This window comes from Zootermopsis nevadensis, unplaced genomic scaffold (genome assembly GCF_977971745.1).
Source record: "Zootermopsis nevadensis isolate Lab colony 2312 unplaced genomic scaffold, Znev_1.0 Znev_ptg000002l, whole genome shotgun sequence".
NCBI classification, from domain to species: Eukaryota; Metazoa; Arthropoda; class Insecta; order Blattodea; family Termopsidae; genus Zootermopsis; species Zootermopsis nevadensis.
Window position 1 is genome coordinate 5368577 of NW_028259134.1, and position 14787 is coordinate 5383363.

General features: G+C 35.9%; 1 protein-coding gene across 4 annotated transcripts in view; it reads right to left on the reverse strand.

Moving 5' to 3' along the window:
* Nucleotides 1-314: 314 nt before the first annotated feature.
* The window catches only part of LOC110829029 (uncharacterized), a 28961-nt gene continuing 14488 nt past the window's right edge, over nt 315-14787 (reverse strand). For 2 of the 4 annotated variants that reach the window (XM_087354919.1, XM_087354923.1), the window contains exon 5: nt 9880-14010. In XM_087354919.1, coding sequence (XP_087211045.1) covers nt 13385-14010 — 626 coding nt within the window. In that variant the 3' untranslated portion in view covers nt 9880-13384. Of the gene's footprint in view, nt 972-3467; nt 3838-9879; nt 14011-14787 lie in introns of those variants that run through there. The other 2 variants (XM_087354933.1, XM_087354927.1) reach the window with 2 other exon arrangements.

The following is a 14787-nucleotide window of genomic DNA, read 5'->3' on the forward strand; positions in this document are numbered from 1 at the left end:
AGTAAAGTAAAGCTGTCCCATTATATGCCATGTAGGTGCTTGGGGGGAGAGGAGGTATAGCTCCTACTCATACTTAATCTAGGCAATAGGTGGGGGTGAGTGGTTAGTGTCATGCCCCAGCCATGCTTTACCCCCAAAAAAGGACCCGGTACCCCTTAGACAGGAGGATGGTTGGGCCCCAGAGTGGGTCTGGATTCAGAGGCTAGAGGAAAAATTCTCTGCCCCCATCAGGGATCAAACCAAGGTCATCCAGTCTGTAGTCAGTCGCTATACTGACTGAGCTACCCCGTCTCATTACAAAAAACTGGAAGACATTAATTAATTCACAATTGTATTTAGCTCCATGGTATTGAGTTTGTCTTAAGCAGTTGATAGTATCACAATGGAACCTGAAAGTTCATCATCCTCCTCATAGCAAACTCGATCCATTTTGTCACACCTTCCATTTTAATATTATCTTCACATTCGCATTATTCTACTAAACTGTACTCTCTCTCTCTCTCTTTGCCCAGTTTAATTTTTGATTTATACAAGTTTCAATCCAATTAACACTGAGTGTTTCTTTCAGGCTTGAATGTCCGATAACATTACAAATTTATTATATTTTTATTAACAGAAATTTACTTACACAGTGTGTCTAAAATTCTTCTTGAAACTTCCAAGATTGTCACAGATTTATTTGTAACTAAATCTCTTGTTTTTAAGGCATTGACTTAATTACAAGTTGCAGATTGTAAAAAATTGTGATATGGAGTGTTTACAGTTCTCTCTTGTCATTTTCCCTTTCCTGGTCCACAAACATTTTAAATATACCTATGATTTTCTCACTAGTCCGTTTATTTTAAAAAGATATTTATATTCAAAAGATACCACTAAAATAATGGAAACGATGTCATTACTTGCATTGGTGTGATATGATTTTTCCAGTGCAGTGCTGACATTCTCAAAAGTGCAGTTTGGTGTGATACAGCCTGAAAGAGAGATCAAAGGGATCAACATCCAACTCCACATTGTACTATGGACATTGAAATATTGTCCCCTGCTGATTATTATTGCATAGATCACATGTGGTACTTTATTAATTTGCATTCTGTTGGCTAATCTTCATGCTTTTCTTAAATCACAGTGTGTAAATTTTGATTTTGATACATTTGTTTCTTTGTGATGTATTGTTTTGAAAAGCACTATAACTTAGCCGACGGCCAGATATATTGAAAGGGGCGTACTAATTGTAATTTGCAAGTTACAGACTGCATAGTTTTATAATTTTTTGTCAATAGTCACTATTTGCCTGTTCAGTCATCTTTCTAGGTCATATGCCATTTGAACATGAATCATCAAGAACAGAACTATCAGTTGGTCTTCTCCACAACCAGAAATGTAATGGCTGCAAAATGCAATGTGAAAATTCTGTAAGGAGTCAGATGCTCATTGAAACAGGGGTAGGGATGATATTCGGTCTGTTGCCAGTCATATCACTATCACCAGTGGCTGATGGACATTCCTCTTTGCCACATGTCCGTGCTCAGATACCCCTATGAAAGTGCTCTGAGCACAGTCATTCTCATAGTGTCCATACAACTTCCAACTGCTTGCAAATGAATTGAAGCTCCTTCATTGAACAGCACATGTAGCAGTTACTATGGAACCTCACACCATTAGCTAGAACAATCTTGGTCTTTTGGGATATGACACCATGTGGACTTGTGGTAGGGTACCAATGTTTTGGAGGAATGCATCACCTTAGTCTTCAGCCCTGAAATGTTCGTACCAACCTCCAAGTTCACAATGAATAAGATCACCATATATATCTTCACTAATATGAGAACCTCATCATAGACCAAACTTAACAAACAAGCAGATAAGGAATTATAAGATTACTTGCAATACAGTTCCGACCCTAAACCCATGATTATTTCTGTATTTTGTAGGAACAGCAATAAAAATGAGAAAGGAACATAAAACTAAGCTGCAAACATAAAGACAAGTTATTTCCAATTCTGTATTCCAGTAAATAAATTCACTCTTTATAATACAGCTTTTACTTTGACTTTCTAGCTTTCAAGAATAATAAATATAATGCATTCTTATGATACACTGCACTCTGCTGCAACATAACCTAACCAGTATATTTAAAACCCACAGTACTTATCACTTTAAACACTGTCACATAAAGGTTAAAAATTTATGTTAAGTAAAGTGGCTCTGTTCATGGGTCAATCTCATCTGCCATTGATTTTATTGTATCATTCTGATATTACACTTCCACTAACTAAAAAAGAAAAAGTAAATTCTTCCTAGTCTGAAACTGCTAGAAATTAACTTACTGTTAAGCTACAATTTAAAGTGCCTATGTACCGAAGTTCAATGAGGCTGATAAATTTTAGTATAAGCCAGTAATTTTATAGTTCATGCAAACAGAATCATCTGAAATGGAGAAATGTTCACTGAGAAAATTATTGATTTTGAATGTCATCCATTAGAACAGATATTGCTTGGAACAAAAATTGTCTCAAAAATTTATTTCACAGATGGTTTGACACTTGGTGACTTCATTAAAAATACACTCTAATTTAATTCAAAATTAGATTGTTCTTCCTATGACTATTCTGAAGCATGTCCTGTATCACCTGATGTGTTCTACAGTGCATCCACTGACAAAGTTTAGAGCAGCTGTCACTTCTTGGCTCCCAGCAGGAATTGCATGACTCTGCCAAGTGCCAGCAGCAGTTGGCACTAAAATAATTCACACAACAGTGCAACTGTGTCTAACATTGTGTACTGTTTGTGTGGATATGGTTTGATACACTGTTGAACAGCATGTTTTTCTGTAAGAATCATATCTGAAATGTGGTTTTGCTAGAAAGTTTCATCATAAATTTCCAGAGATCACAGTCTACAGAATGAACCTCTATATGGAAGAAGAGTCAAAGGAAGACATGCAAAGAAAAATTTTGGAAGTTCCTGAGGAGGAATGTCTTCAAGTGAATTTAAACCTATTTAAATGGGATAGTATGTGGTGCATATACATTTTCAGCACCTCTTGTAACATGAAGTAAAGTAGAGTAAAGCATTCCACTAACGCCATGTAGGCGCATTGGGGGAGTGGTCAGCAGCACGCCCCGGCCGGCTTTATTCCCGGGAAAGAACCCCGGTACCCATTGGATAGGAGGCTGGGTGGACCCCAGAGCCGGTCTGGATGCAGAGGCTAGAGGAAAAATCCTCTGCCCCGTCAGGGATCGAACCCTGGTCGTCCAGCCCGTAGCTAGTCACTATACTGACTGAGCTATCCCGGCTCATCCTCTTGTAACATAGTAAGTTGATTTTATTGTTTTTAAGTAGTGATGCTTAACTCATATGGTGAATATCTTCCAGCACTGATGAGTCATGCAGTTCCTGCCAGGAGCTGGGAAGTGATAGGTGCATTTAACTTTGTTGCTGGATGCACTATATATTAAGTCACTCACAGTTAGCTGTAGTGGGGTTGAGATGTATGCTTAAGTGTAAGCATGCCAGCAGCCCCATGCACAGATTCCGGTGTATCGCTGTCTGGTATGCTTCCTTCTTCTACTGACTGTGGGGGACAGGACTGGTGACTGGCAGTGGATCTCATATTACGACTTCCAGTGGTGTAGCGCACCTGAACATGGTCCACTGGAAGGACAGACACCTGGGCAAGTTCTGCATGGTCCATGGTTCTGTCATCTCCTGCTGCCATCTGGTGAGTTCTCATGTGCTGGTTGAGATTGCGGCGCTGTGATATGAGGCGCCCGCACACTGGACACAATACACTCTGGCGACTTGGTGGGGTTGTTGGACACCCTGTCAGTGACAAACCTGTGAACAGAATCACACATATAGCTTACAGATAAGAATTATCAAGTAACCACTTAAATGATAGCAAACTGTACTTTATCTTGTTATGAAGGGGGTAAAGTTAATGGCAGTCTTACATGTTAAAAGCAGAAGAAAGAAAATTCTCCCATAAGATTACTAACTAGACACGACTTAATGTGCATGATGTGCATTTTAGAATACTGTACTGGTGAGCATAGCACACATAAGTCATCCCTTTCTGTCAGCATCAAGAGATAATTATGCAGGTGTATATCTGAATGACTTTTTTGTGGATGCACCATATCACTAATCCTCAATTATTGATTTATTCTAAGATATTCAGTGATTCTCTTTCAGTTGTTTAAGTTACACATGGTGAATGAGATGGAAAAATAATAACTGGTGAGCAGACAAGGATCTGGAAGGTAGCAATCATGGTCCACTTCAACCTAATCCTGTAAAAAAAAAATACATATCTTGGCCTTACATTTTTGTTTTGCTATGAGAATATGGCTCATAGTAAAATTCCCAAAATGGCATACTGCAGACTTGAGTGCCCCTACTGGGATTTTAACCTGAACATATAAGCTTACAATACCATAACAGACAATTTGAATCACAGATCTTTTAAACTTTTGTTTTTATTCATACTCAATGTACAACACCTACCAGTGAGTCAGGCTATGTTTTATGACGGTTCTCACTTACAGGGCTTTAGTGTAATAACAATTACCTTTGGTAACTGAAGATGCACTACTTGTACTATGCAAGGACTGTGATACCCGTCTCCTTTATTTGTGTAGTTCTGTCCATTATGTACTTTCTCCCTTCCCTAAATTTTGGTAGGAAATTATCTCTCTTTTTGCCTGCATAATTTCCCTCACATCATTACCACAAAGAACTATTACCATCATGTATAAAGTGAAGCTTTCGTGGCGACCGAAGTTGATGGAAGACTCTCGGGTTACAAGCTGAGTCAGGTGGAGGATGAGAGCAGAGATTGCTCTCGAAATGTTGGCAGAGGATATGGTTTATTCACCATTCAGCCACCTGATGCAACTTGTAACCCGAGTCTTTCATCAACTGTCACCATCATATCTCATGAATACAAATATAAATGACAGTGCACTTATTCCCTGGGTATGAAAATGCTGATTCCACTGGAGAGACACAGTTATTACAAGCACATCTGCACACAGTCCCATCTCACATTACACAAGCCAATGAACTACACAATGTAAGAAGTCTTTGACGGCAGTGCCACTCATCATAATGGAGGCAGTGTGGGCATCACCAGTGATCACATAAATCCTCTTTTCCATTCAGGGTTTAGAAAGTGGAAACTGAAGAACACGAGTAAATACATGTTACAGATCTTTTTTCATTCAGTACTAGTAAGCTGAGACTAAATTTAGGTGGTTGCTGAAGCATCTACAATTAGTTATTCTGACTCACTTTAATATGCCAAACTTTTTCAAAAGCATTCTGTGCGATAAACATTTGCTCTAAATCAAGCACCTTTAAAAAAAACCTGTCACACTGAAACTGCATGAACATGTTTAACTGCTGATAGAGAAGGGTCAGCAAAAATGTTTCAACATTAATATCAATATACAAAATTTTTTCATCATTGATGAACTATTTACAAAACACTTAATAGTGTGATCAAGTGAAAACATCTTTTGCTCAAACTTTCTTCAGAGCTACCAAAAGCACTCGACATACTATTTTTAATCTGAAAGTATGTATAGGAACAATTTGTCCTCTTATACAACATATAGAAGAGAGAAATGAAAAGAGTGATGAGGAAAATATGCAGATCTAGGAAAAACAAACCAACAGATGAACTGGGGAAATTATATCATTAAACTTGTACCTTGTACTCTTCACATGCTGATAAAGAGTGATTAACTCAAGGAGACTGATATGGGGAACACATATAGCATGTATGAGGGATACAAGAAATGCATAAAAATTTTTGTTAGACAACATGATAAACGTGGCAATAACATTCAAATCAAGCTTAGGGAAGTAGTTTGTGGGAGTGATGAGCAGGGTTAGGTTAAGACCCACTGACAAGATTTCATGGTGACAGTGATGCACCTTCACTTTCAAATATTTATTGGCTACCCTGCACCAAAATTTAGATATTATAAAAATAACTTAATTTGCAGAGGAATATGAGGATTAAAAACACAAAGAAAGAACAGAATTAACTATAAGGCAGCATTTGAATATCCTTGTTTCAAGTCTGTAGTATGTAGTATAGCATCCTGATGCGTTATGTTGAATTATTATTTCTCTGATCACTTACCACTCACCCTGTTCACTGTAGTTATTATCAGGTTCAATTCCCTGCTTATACGTCATTGGACTAAAGATCTCCTTCCCTGATGTCTAAATATGATAAAACTATATATTAACACACTTTTTAATTTAGTTTAGTCAGTTAAAAGTTAAAATGCCAAAATTATTATCAAAAATGTTATTTAAAACTGTTTTTTGCATAGACTGCTGAGTCCCAGTGTGTTTCTTCGGTAAACAGAAATTTATTTTACTGTACGTGATGTGGTATGCACATATTCACAGTAGAGTATTATATACATACATCTAGTAAAATAAATGTTCTGTTTAAAGAGGAAACACACTGGGATGCACCAGGCAGTGCTAAAACTGTTTAAAGAACTTTTAACTGACTTCACTAAATTAAACAATGTATTAACATATAGTTTTATCATTTCAAGACATCGGTGAGGACATCCTTAATGCAATGACATAGAAACAGGGAATTGAACCTGAAGATGGTCACATTTTTTTAAACGTGTTGTTCAAGTGAAAAGACAGTGAACAGTATGAGTGAAAAGTGACGTGCAGAAAAACCAAGAATCTTTGCTTCAGTTTTCAACATTTGCCTCTGAAAAGATGTAAGAAATTAATAAACAAAATTTGTACAATTTATTTAATTTCATAAATTCTATCAACCTTAGAAAATGTGACCAGACCACACCTTTAATTTAATCAACTCTTGAAGAAATCATCATGTAATGTATCATGCTAGAATTTGTCCAAGAACGTCGACTGTTTACTGCCCTTCATTACCCAGACAAGAAATTACAGCACAGTGAATAACATCCACAACACAACTATAGACTAGCTCAATGTCAGCTTTACAGCATAAGACTGACTCCACTGTCCTGGCTGATGCATATTGGCAATGACTGATGGTCAACTGTGCTGCAGTGTTTGTGATATCTAGTGATGACTTAGGGTTGTGCAATATTTAACCTTATTATGTTTTCTTTGCACAAAGCATACAGATATAGGGGAGACTGTCTCAGATTGTCAATCCACGTGCTTCATCTAAAATAACATAATGGATTTTTTATGAAATTTTACATTGGAAGTCTATTAAAAATTGTCAAACAAATCAGTTATACTCATTCGTGATGTATTTTACATAAAACAAAACTAAAACTACCAATTTCCTCAAAAAACCTCACTGTAATAAACAAGTGAAAACAGAAAATAAAGTATAAATCTCAAATTAAAATCTACAAGTTATATTTAACATATTTCTCAATATGTTAAGTGGTGAATAACATGCAAGGAAAAATCATTTCTGGCTCTGTTCACTGTGATATATGTAGTGTGATTAACTTTGCAATGATATATTTGTAATTGCAATAAATGAACACCAAGGCCAGTGATGAATGTAGAATGTTTTCTTTGCACAAAGCATACAGATATAGGGGAGACTGTCTCAGATTGTCAATCCACGTGCTTCATCTAAAATAACATAATGGATTTTTTATGAAATTTTACATTGGAAGTCTATTAAAAATTGTCAAACAAATCAGTTATACTCATTCGTGATGTATTTTACATAAAACAAAACTAAAACTACCAATTTCCTCAAAAAACCTCACTGTAATAAACAAGTGAAAACAGAAAATAAAGTATAAATCTCAAATTAAAATCTACAAGTTATATTTAACATATTTCTCAATATGTTAAGTGGTGAATAACATGCAAGGAAAAATCATTTCTGGCTCTGTTCACTGTGATATATGTAGTGTGATTAACTTTGCAATGATATATTTGTAATTGCAATAAATGAACACCAAGGCCAGTGATGAATGTAGAATTGAAAGAAAAATTTTCTATTAGAATACAGCATTCTAAACTTTCTTTTCAAACTCAATGTTCTGAAAATACTGTTTCTATATGTACTTTATGTAATATTTGCAAAAAAAATAAATAACACCAACTTCCATCATATCCTGCTTCCACAAACAGCATGAAAACACCTTGTTTTAAACAATGCATCTCAAAACCTAATGATTCAACAGCTTACAGGTCAGTGGGAGGGGGGGGGGGGGGGAAAGAGAGAGAGACTAATACACAGTACAACTGGCCATACATTGTAGCAGCACAGCATTAATCTGTTAAACTGCGAGTTAAAATCTGGCCCAGCAGTATTATAATATGAGGGTTTAAATTCCTATTCCCACACGATAAAGGTTGAAGTAACATAACATCATCAAGTTCTTCCATATTTTACCTTACAACAAAAGCAGCAATAGAATGATGGATGTTGTGCAAGTGATGTCAGATCTGTACTTTTAAAGTGATGTATTATTATTATTTATTATTAACCTCAAATGGGTTTTTACCCGGTGGCAAAAAAGAAAAATTCATTTTAGTGATGTCTTCACAGGCAATCAGCCATGTCAAGTGGCTAGAAATAATATTTCCCACATATACGGGACATCCTGGGTTCCGCAGACATATCAGATCCATGATGATGGGGAACAAGACCTCTCGAAATATCACTTTTTTATTGCCACCTGAAGCAGCTGATTGTCTGAAGATATGACTGAATTTAGTTGCCTCCAAAGCTACAGACCATACAAAAATTCATAACAGGAATTAAAAAACGTTGGAATGTCACTTCAACATATTTAGCATTTGAAACTTATTTCACAAAACCACATCTTCTGCGAGTGAACAAATTATCATTTACGAAATGAAATTTGAAAGGATAGCAACATGTGTAAACAATGTAACTTTTGGTGCATGTTAATTTGCATATGGCTGAATAGTCACTACTCAAACTGAAATTTGAACTGAAATTTAAATTCCTCTGTAAAAAAATGTATACTTAAATTTCATGATTATGAACATAACATGGCACAGTGCTACTAAGTGGTCAACAGTTATATCTTGCTACAGAATTTGAAGTTTCATCACTGTCACTGCAAAATCTTAACCTGAAACAGTTGAATCCACTTCTTGTCCTCATAACCCAATTCCATACAGTTATTTTAAATATCTTCTCATGTTAACTTTGTCTCTCAAGTGGCCTCTTTCAATTAGGTTTTCCAATATCGGTGTATCCACTTGTTACAAACAATTTTTAAATTAAGCAACAGAAACAAGACACATTTGCATGAAACATAGCCAATTTTTAAGATTCCTGCTAAATGCAAATGGGTGGCAATTACAAACATGAAGGCTGACTTTTGTCATTAATGGAGTAAAATAAAAAAGGATACTGTACTCTTGCAATGAGGTGGTTTGGAAGGATTTACTATTCACATCCACAGGAATACCATGTCTAAAATATAATTTTGCAGAAAGTATACTTTGGTTCAAGGTATGGGTACTGTGTATAAAATGGATACAATCCACTGCTGGAACATAATGAAAATGGGACAACCACAGAAGGCAAAGGACACATCATCATGAACAGTAAACTTCAATTTCAGAGATGCCAAGCACCCTGTAAAATGCAGTTCCTCAGACCAGTCTGTAATTTCAAATGCATAATGTTCCAATGGATAAGACTTATCTCATCTCTTTATAATATTTCAAGTGAAAATACTAATTATGCTACTAAACCACACTCTGAACCAAAGTAGCACCATTTAGCAAACGTAAATGAAAACCAATTAATTATATGAAATGTACCACTTTTTGCAAACCATACAGTGATTCTTGTGAATATGAAGGTATCACAATGAGAAATAAAACCACTCATGATCCACTTTTACATATTTCCATTCTTTCTTTACTTCTCTTTGAGCTTTTTAAAAGGCACACATAATTGCCATTCTGAGAACAAATGGTTTAACCACATATTACTATTTAAAATATATAATGTAATTAATGTTGTATTTGGAAGTCACCCTTCCTGGTTTCACAACTGCAAGAATGGCAGTTTTAAAATACTTGAAACTTAGTTCATCTGTAGATGTTCTTTGGTTCAATATCATACTACATAACAACTGCAAGCATGACCCTAGTGATGGCGGACTTTGGCAACACCTTCGATAACATATGCTAAGAGTTTCACATATGTGGATATACTTGTTTCTGTAATATATGAGAAGCTCAAATATTTCATGGCACTAAAGCTTTTAAACTTAGAATGATATATTTGTAAAATATATAAGAGCACAACATTAAACTTGATTTACATGGATGGAATCTGGTGGTGTTATGGAAGTATTTAAAACATCCCACCAGGACTGGCTGACTAGTGAACAGACTACACGGAAAACTATAATGTGTAATACAGTGCTAACAGGCCTAAGAAAACAGGTTCAGTAAATTACACAAACCAGAAAACTTCAAAATATTATCCCATGATCAACATTCTACAAGAAACAGTTGTGTGCGCTGAAGCTATTACTCTAACCATGTGAAAAGACAATGGTTATATGCAGCAGGTATCCATTGGACTCAGCGACTGTGGGATATAACATAACTCCATTCATTCTCGATCAGTCATTCTTAATGTCACTTAACCCTACAACCCTCCTTGGGCACTCTGCTCCACAACAAACCCACTCATGTACAGCTATAACCAAACATTTGAATGCCACTGTGGGATGCACATTAACAAAGTGTCTAACTTTTGAAACCAAATATAAACATTCAAGTAAAATTTTATTTTTTTAAACATTCAGTACACACTGTGTGGTACCTCATGTTAATGGCAAGACTAATTTTCTAACAACTGTAATCTGCAATATTGCTTTTTACTTGAAAACATATATTATACAACCGGTATTCTAGCATTCAAATGTCTCACACCTAGGTCCAATCATCCCATCACTTCATCATGCGAAGTTTTACAAAATAACCAACCTATTAAATCAAACCACTGTAAATTGAAATAAAAATACCTGCAAACAATATTAATCACAGCAAATTCACAACTCTTTATGGTATAGTAAAACCAATGAACTAGAAACACATGTACAACACTTAACAAAATAAAACAAAAACAATCAACAAAGGGAATTTAAAATTAATTTCCCCACTTTATGAGCAACAGTATTACTGGGCACAAGATGACGCACATGAATAAACAAGCTTTGAGCAGTTCAGTCACTGGCCATATATAAAATAATATAAAATTATTTGGTATCTCAGCATTTTAGGTACTATTGTACATCTGAGTAAATGACTGCTAGCTGTTGAAATCTTTGGTATTATAATCTATTCCAGTAAATTAAGAAACAGTCTATAATACAAAGAAACCCAAAATAAGAAAATATATGCTCTGTAAAAACTGTTGAAGTCCCCCACAGAATTAAAATAAGGTAATACATCTATGTATGTCATAAGATAATCATAGCCCTTCTCTACAGCTGGATGTTCACATTCTTTTAAAGTTCTTGTTACACTTTTCAAGAAACCCATTTATTTCAATGATATACAAATGTTTCTAAAACATATTTCAGTTCCTACTGTAGCCCAAGGACTTGATAAAAGAAAAAGAACTCTTGCAAACAGGCAAACAAATATAATAAACACTCAACATTCCTAACAAAATCTCAAACCTCATGAAAATAAGTTGAAGCCAGTCAAGGTAGACAGAAGGCTTCATTAATCACATATCAAAACTTTGTACACAAGCATAAAACAGTTGTCATATGCCTCCAATTACACTGCAAAACTTGGCTAGTTCAAGGGGAAAGAAGCCGATGAACCACCTGGCTTTCACCACTTCCTTTGTTATAACAAATTAAATTGGGTTTAAAACTTTGCCCTAAATATAGTAACCCACATTAAGTTATAGCAGTTAGAATTTTGTGGCTATGAATTAATATCCAGAGTTTTTCATTTCTGGCAACATGCTGAGCATCTTCTCGCCAGATAGAACCAGTGATCAGTAGCTCACTTATAGATACTACCTATGGCAGATTTCTTTTGTACTTATTTGTCTTTATTTATATATTATATCTTCATTTGGTGGTTTCTTGCAAGTAGTTGTAATCACAGACATGACATGAATATTATTTTGTGATTATGGGACATGAAAAGAGCTGTGATGATTATGACAGTAAAGAGGAAGTTGGAAGACATTTCCATTGATGAGCCTGGAAATGAGACTGTCAGAAGCAGAAATTTACAGACTCAAATTCCAACAGTTCTGTGGACACACAGGCTGTACAACAGGTGGAACTAAAAATTCAGGTCTACCACACAATGCAAACAATCAACGCACAGCCCAAGATAACTAAGGATAATAATGAAGATGTTTAAACATAGATAATGTTCTTGTGTTACAAACTGATTACTTTAAATTAAAAGTTCACATAACTGAACTAAAGTAATGTTTCTTTGGCACCACATTCAGAAAAAAAAATCATAGGACAAGTGGTCAATTAATTAAACAAGTACACCTAGAGTCTTTGTTTCATAACTATGCAATAAAATAAGTTATTGCAGAAAATGTGAAAGTCTAGGTATGTCAGTATCACAAGGATATTTTCATGTGAACTATCAGATTCTCTAGAAATATACTGGCCTTGAACAGCTCTGGACAGAGCTATGTGACTGCTGAAGTAAATATATTAAATATATAGAATATAGATAAAAATGTAAATAGGTCAATGTTCTGTAATAAATATATATATATATATACATATATAGCTGTGTCTGTGAGGTTGTATGATAGTTAACAAACTAACAGTAACAGATATAAACATGCTGATTTCCTTCCTGTTCGATCTTAGCTGCAGCTGCAACTACTGGTATCTAGGCTAACTTACACATTTAGAACCCTGTTTAAAATCTAAATTAAAATGTATCTTTCAAGGCAGATTCAGTTGATTTGAAAGACTCATTGTCAACAGTGTTTTACACTATTCATTGGGAGAAGACCTATATTATTAATTTATCATATGAACATGCAGATAAACAAAAATCACACTTTCAAATATCTGAAAGATAACCCCAATATCACAACTTTCTGATTATCTGCTCTATTCTTGATATGACAGAGATATCATTAAAACATTTCTACTTCAACAAAAGGGACACTATTCCTGGAAGCATGTACCAACCACCTACTTATATCAATCTCTTAAATTTTGCATGCAGCTTCATTAAAGAACTTGATATTTCAGGTATTTGCTAGCATTCCAATGTAACTCTCGCAATATCAACTATGACACCTCTGCAATAAAACTATAATTCCAAACAGTGTCGAACAGATGTCATTTCCCTCTACTGACACAAACAAAACTCTCCATCAAGCAAGCTTATTATCCTCATCAGTTATTACTTTGATTTCACTACTGGCCATTTCTTCACCCACCATATCTACCCCTTTCCCTAAAATGCCTCCTATTCCATTGCTGCCTGCTACAAACATCCCTTCTGAACCCTGGGCTCCTAAACCATTACTGCCTAATCCAAGTGGAACTCTGGTCTTCACATCCGCTCCGTTTGTCCCAGACCCCAACATAGATCGGTTCCTCCCCTCTGGCCCACATCTGCGTTCCCTAGGCCCCACCAACGTAGCCTTCTCTCTCCCTTCACCAGGGTGTCTGTAAGCGACATGCTTTCGGAGTGCATCACGTGAACGAGAGATGTGGCTGCACACGCCACAAGCATAGTTGACATTCTGATGTGTCTCCATGTGCACGCGCAGATTGTACTGGTTGCTGAGCTGCTTTCCGCAGACCAGGCAGGTTGCGAACAGCTTGCCAGTACTGGTGCTGGCCGTGTGAGGAGTGCTAGGACAGGAAGAGCTAAGCTTGAAATTGGAAAAGTGCGGACCTGGACTCAGATGAATTCTATTTGCTGCTGCCATTGTTGCTGCATCTGGACCAAAATTTCCACCACCAGAATCTTCAGAAGAAGGGGACTGTTGAGCTGTGAACATAACACATGCAGCAATTACAACGAGAGAACACGCAACTGCACTCTTACACATGGCATTACAAGTCATGATGCACATCTCCTGACTTGGCATATGCAATCATTTCACAATGACAGCAATTAAATATTGAGTTGAGACACCAAAGCAATGGCCTGCATACACAGTGCACACTGAGTTTAAGCAAGGGAAATTCCATACTCCTAGTATCATCAAAATCTGTTAAAGACATGAAGGATAAGACCCTCAAGTGAAGCAGTCCTTATACCCTCAACATTGTCCAACGTGCTCAGTGTAGCAGGCACTCATACCTTAACAATAGAGTCAAACTCAGCACGTCAATAATGCTGCTAACTTTGGGCATCATTTATATCTTCAACTATGTCATGTTTACAATGAAAAGCTGAAAAAAATATGCCTACTAGCTTCACCATGATTGTCTGTCCACATATAACAACTCCAGAACTATCAATCACTCCTGATCAAATTGTTAATTAGATGTCCTTGCTCATCCTCATACTTTGGGGACAAATGTAACAGTTTGAAATCAAAGTGCTCAGGAAAATATTTAAACTTAAGACAGATAAAGAGAGAGATAACTTTAGACTGTTACAAAAATAAGAAACTCTTGTTATATAAACAGGTTAACTGGTATTACTTTTCTAATAATACTTTGGTGTGGCAGTATTCATTGTCTTGTTACCTAAAAAGTAAGAAATCAGTGAGTTGCAATCAACCAAAAGGTAACTAAGGGCAAATTCATGAGCCAGACA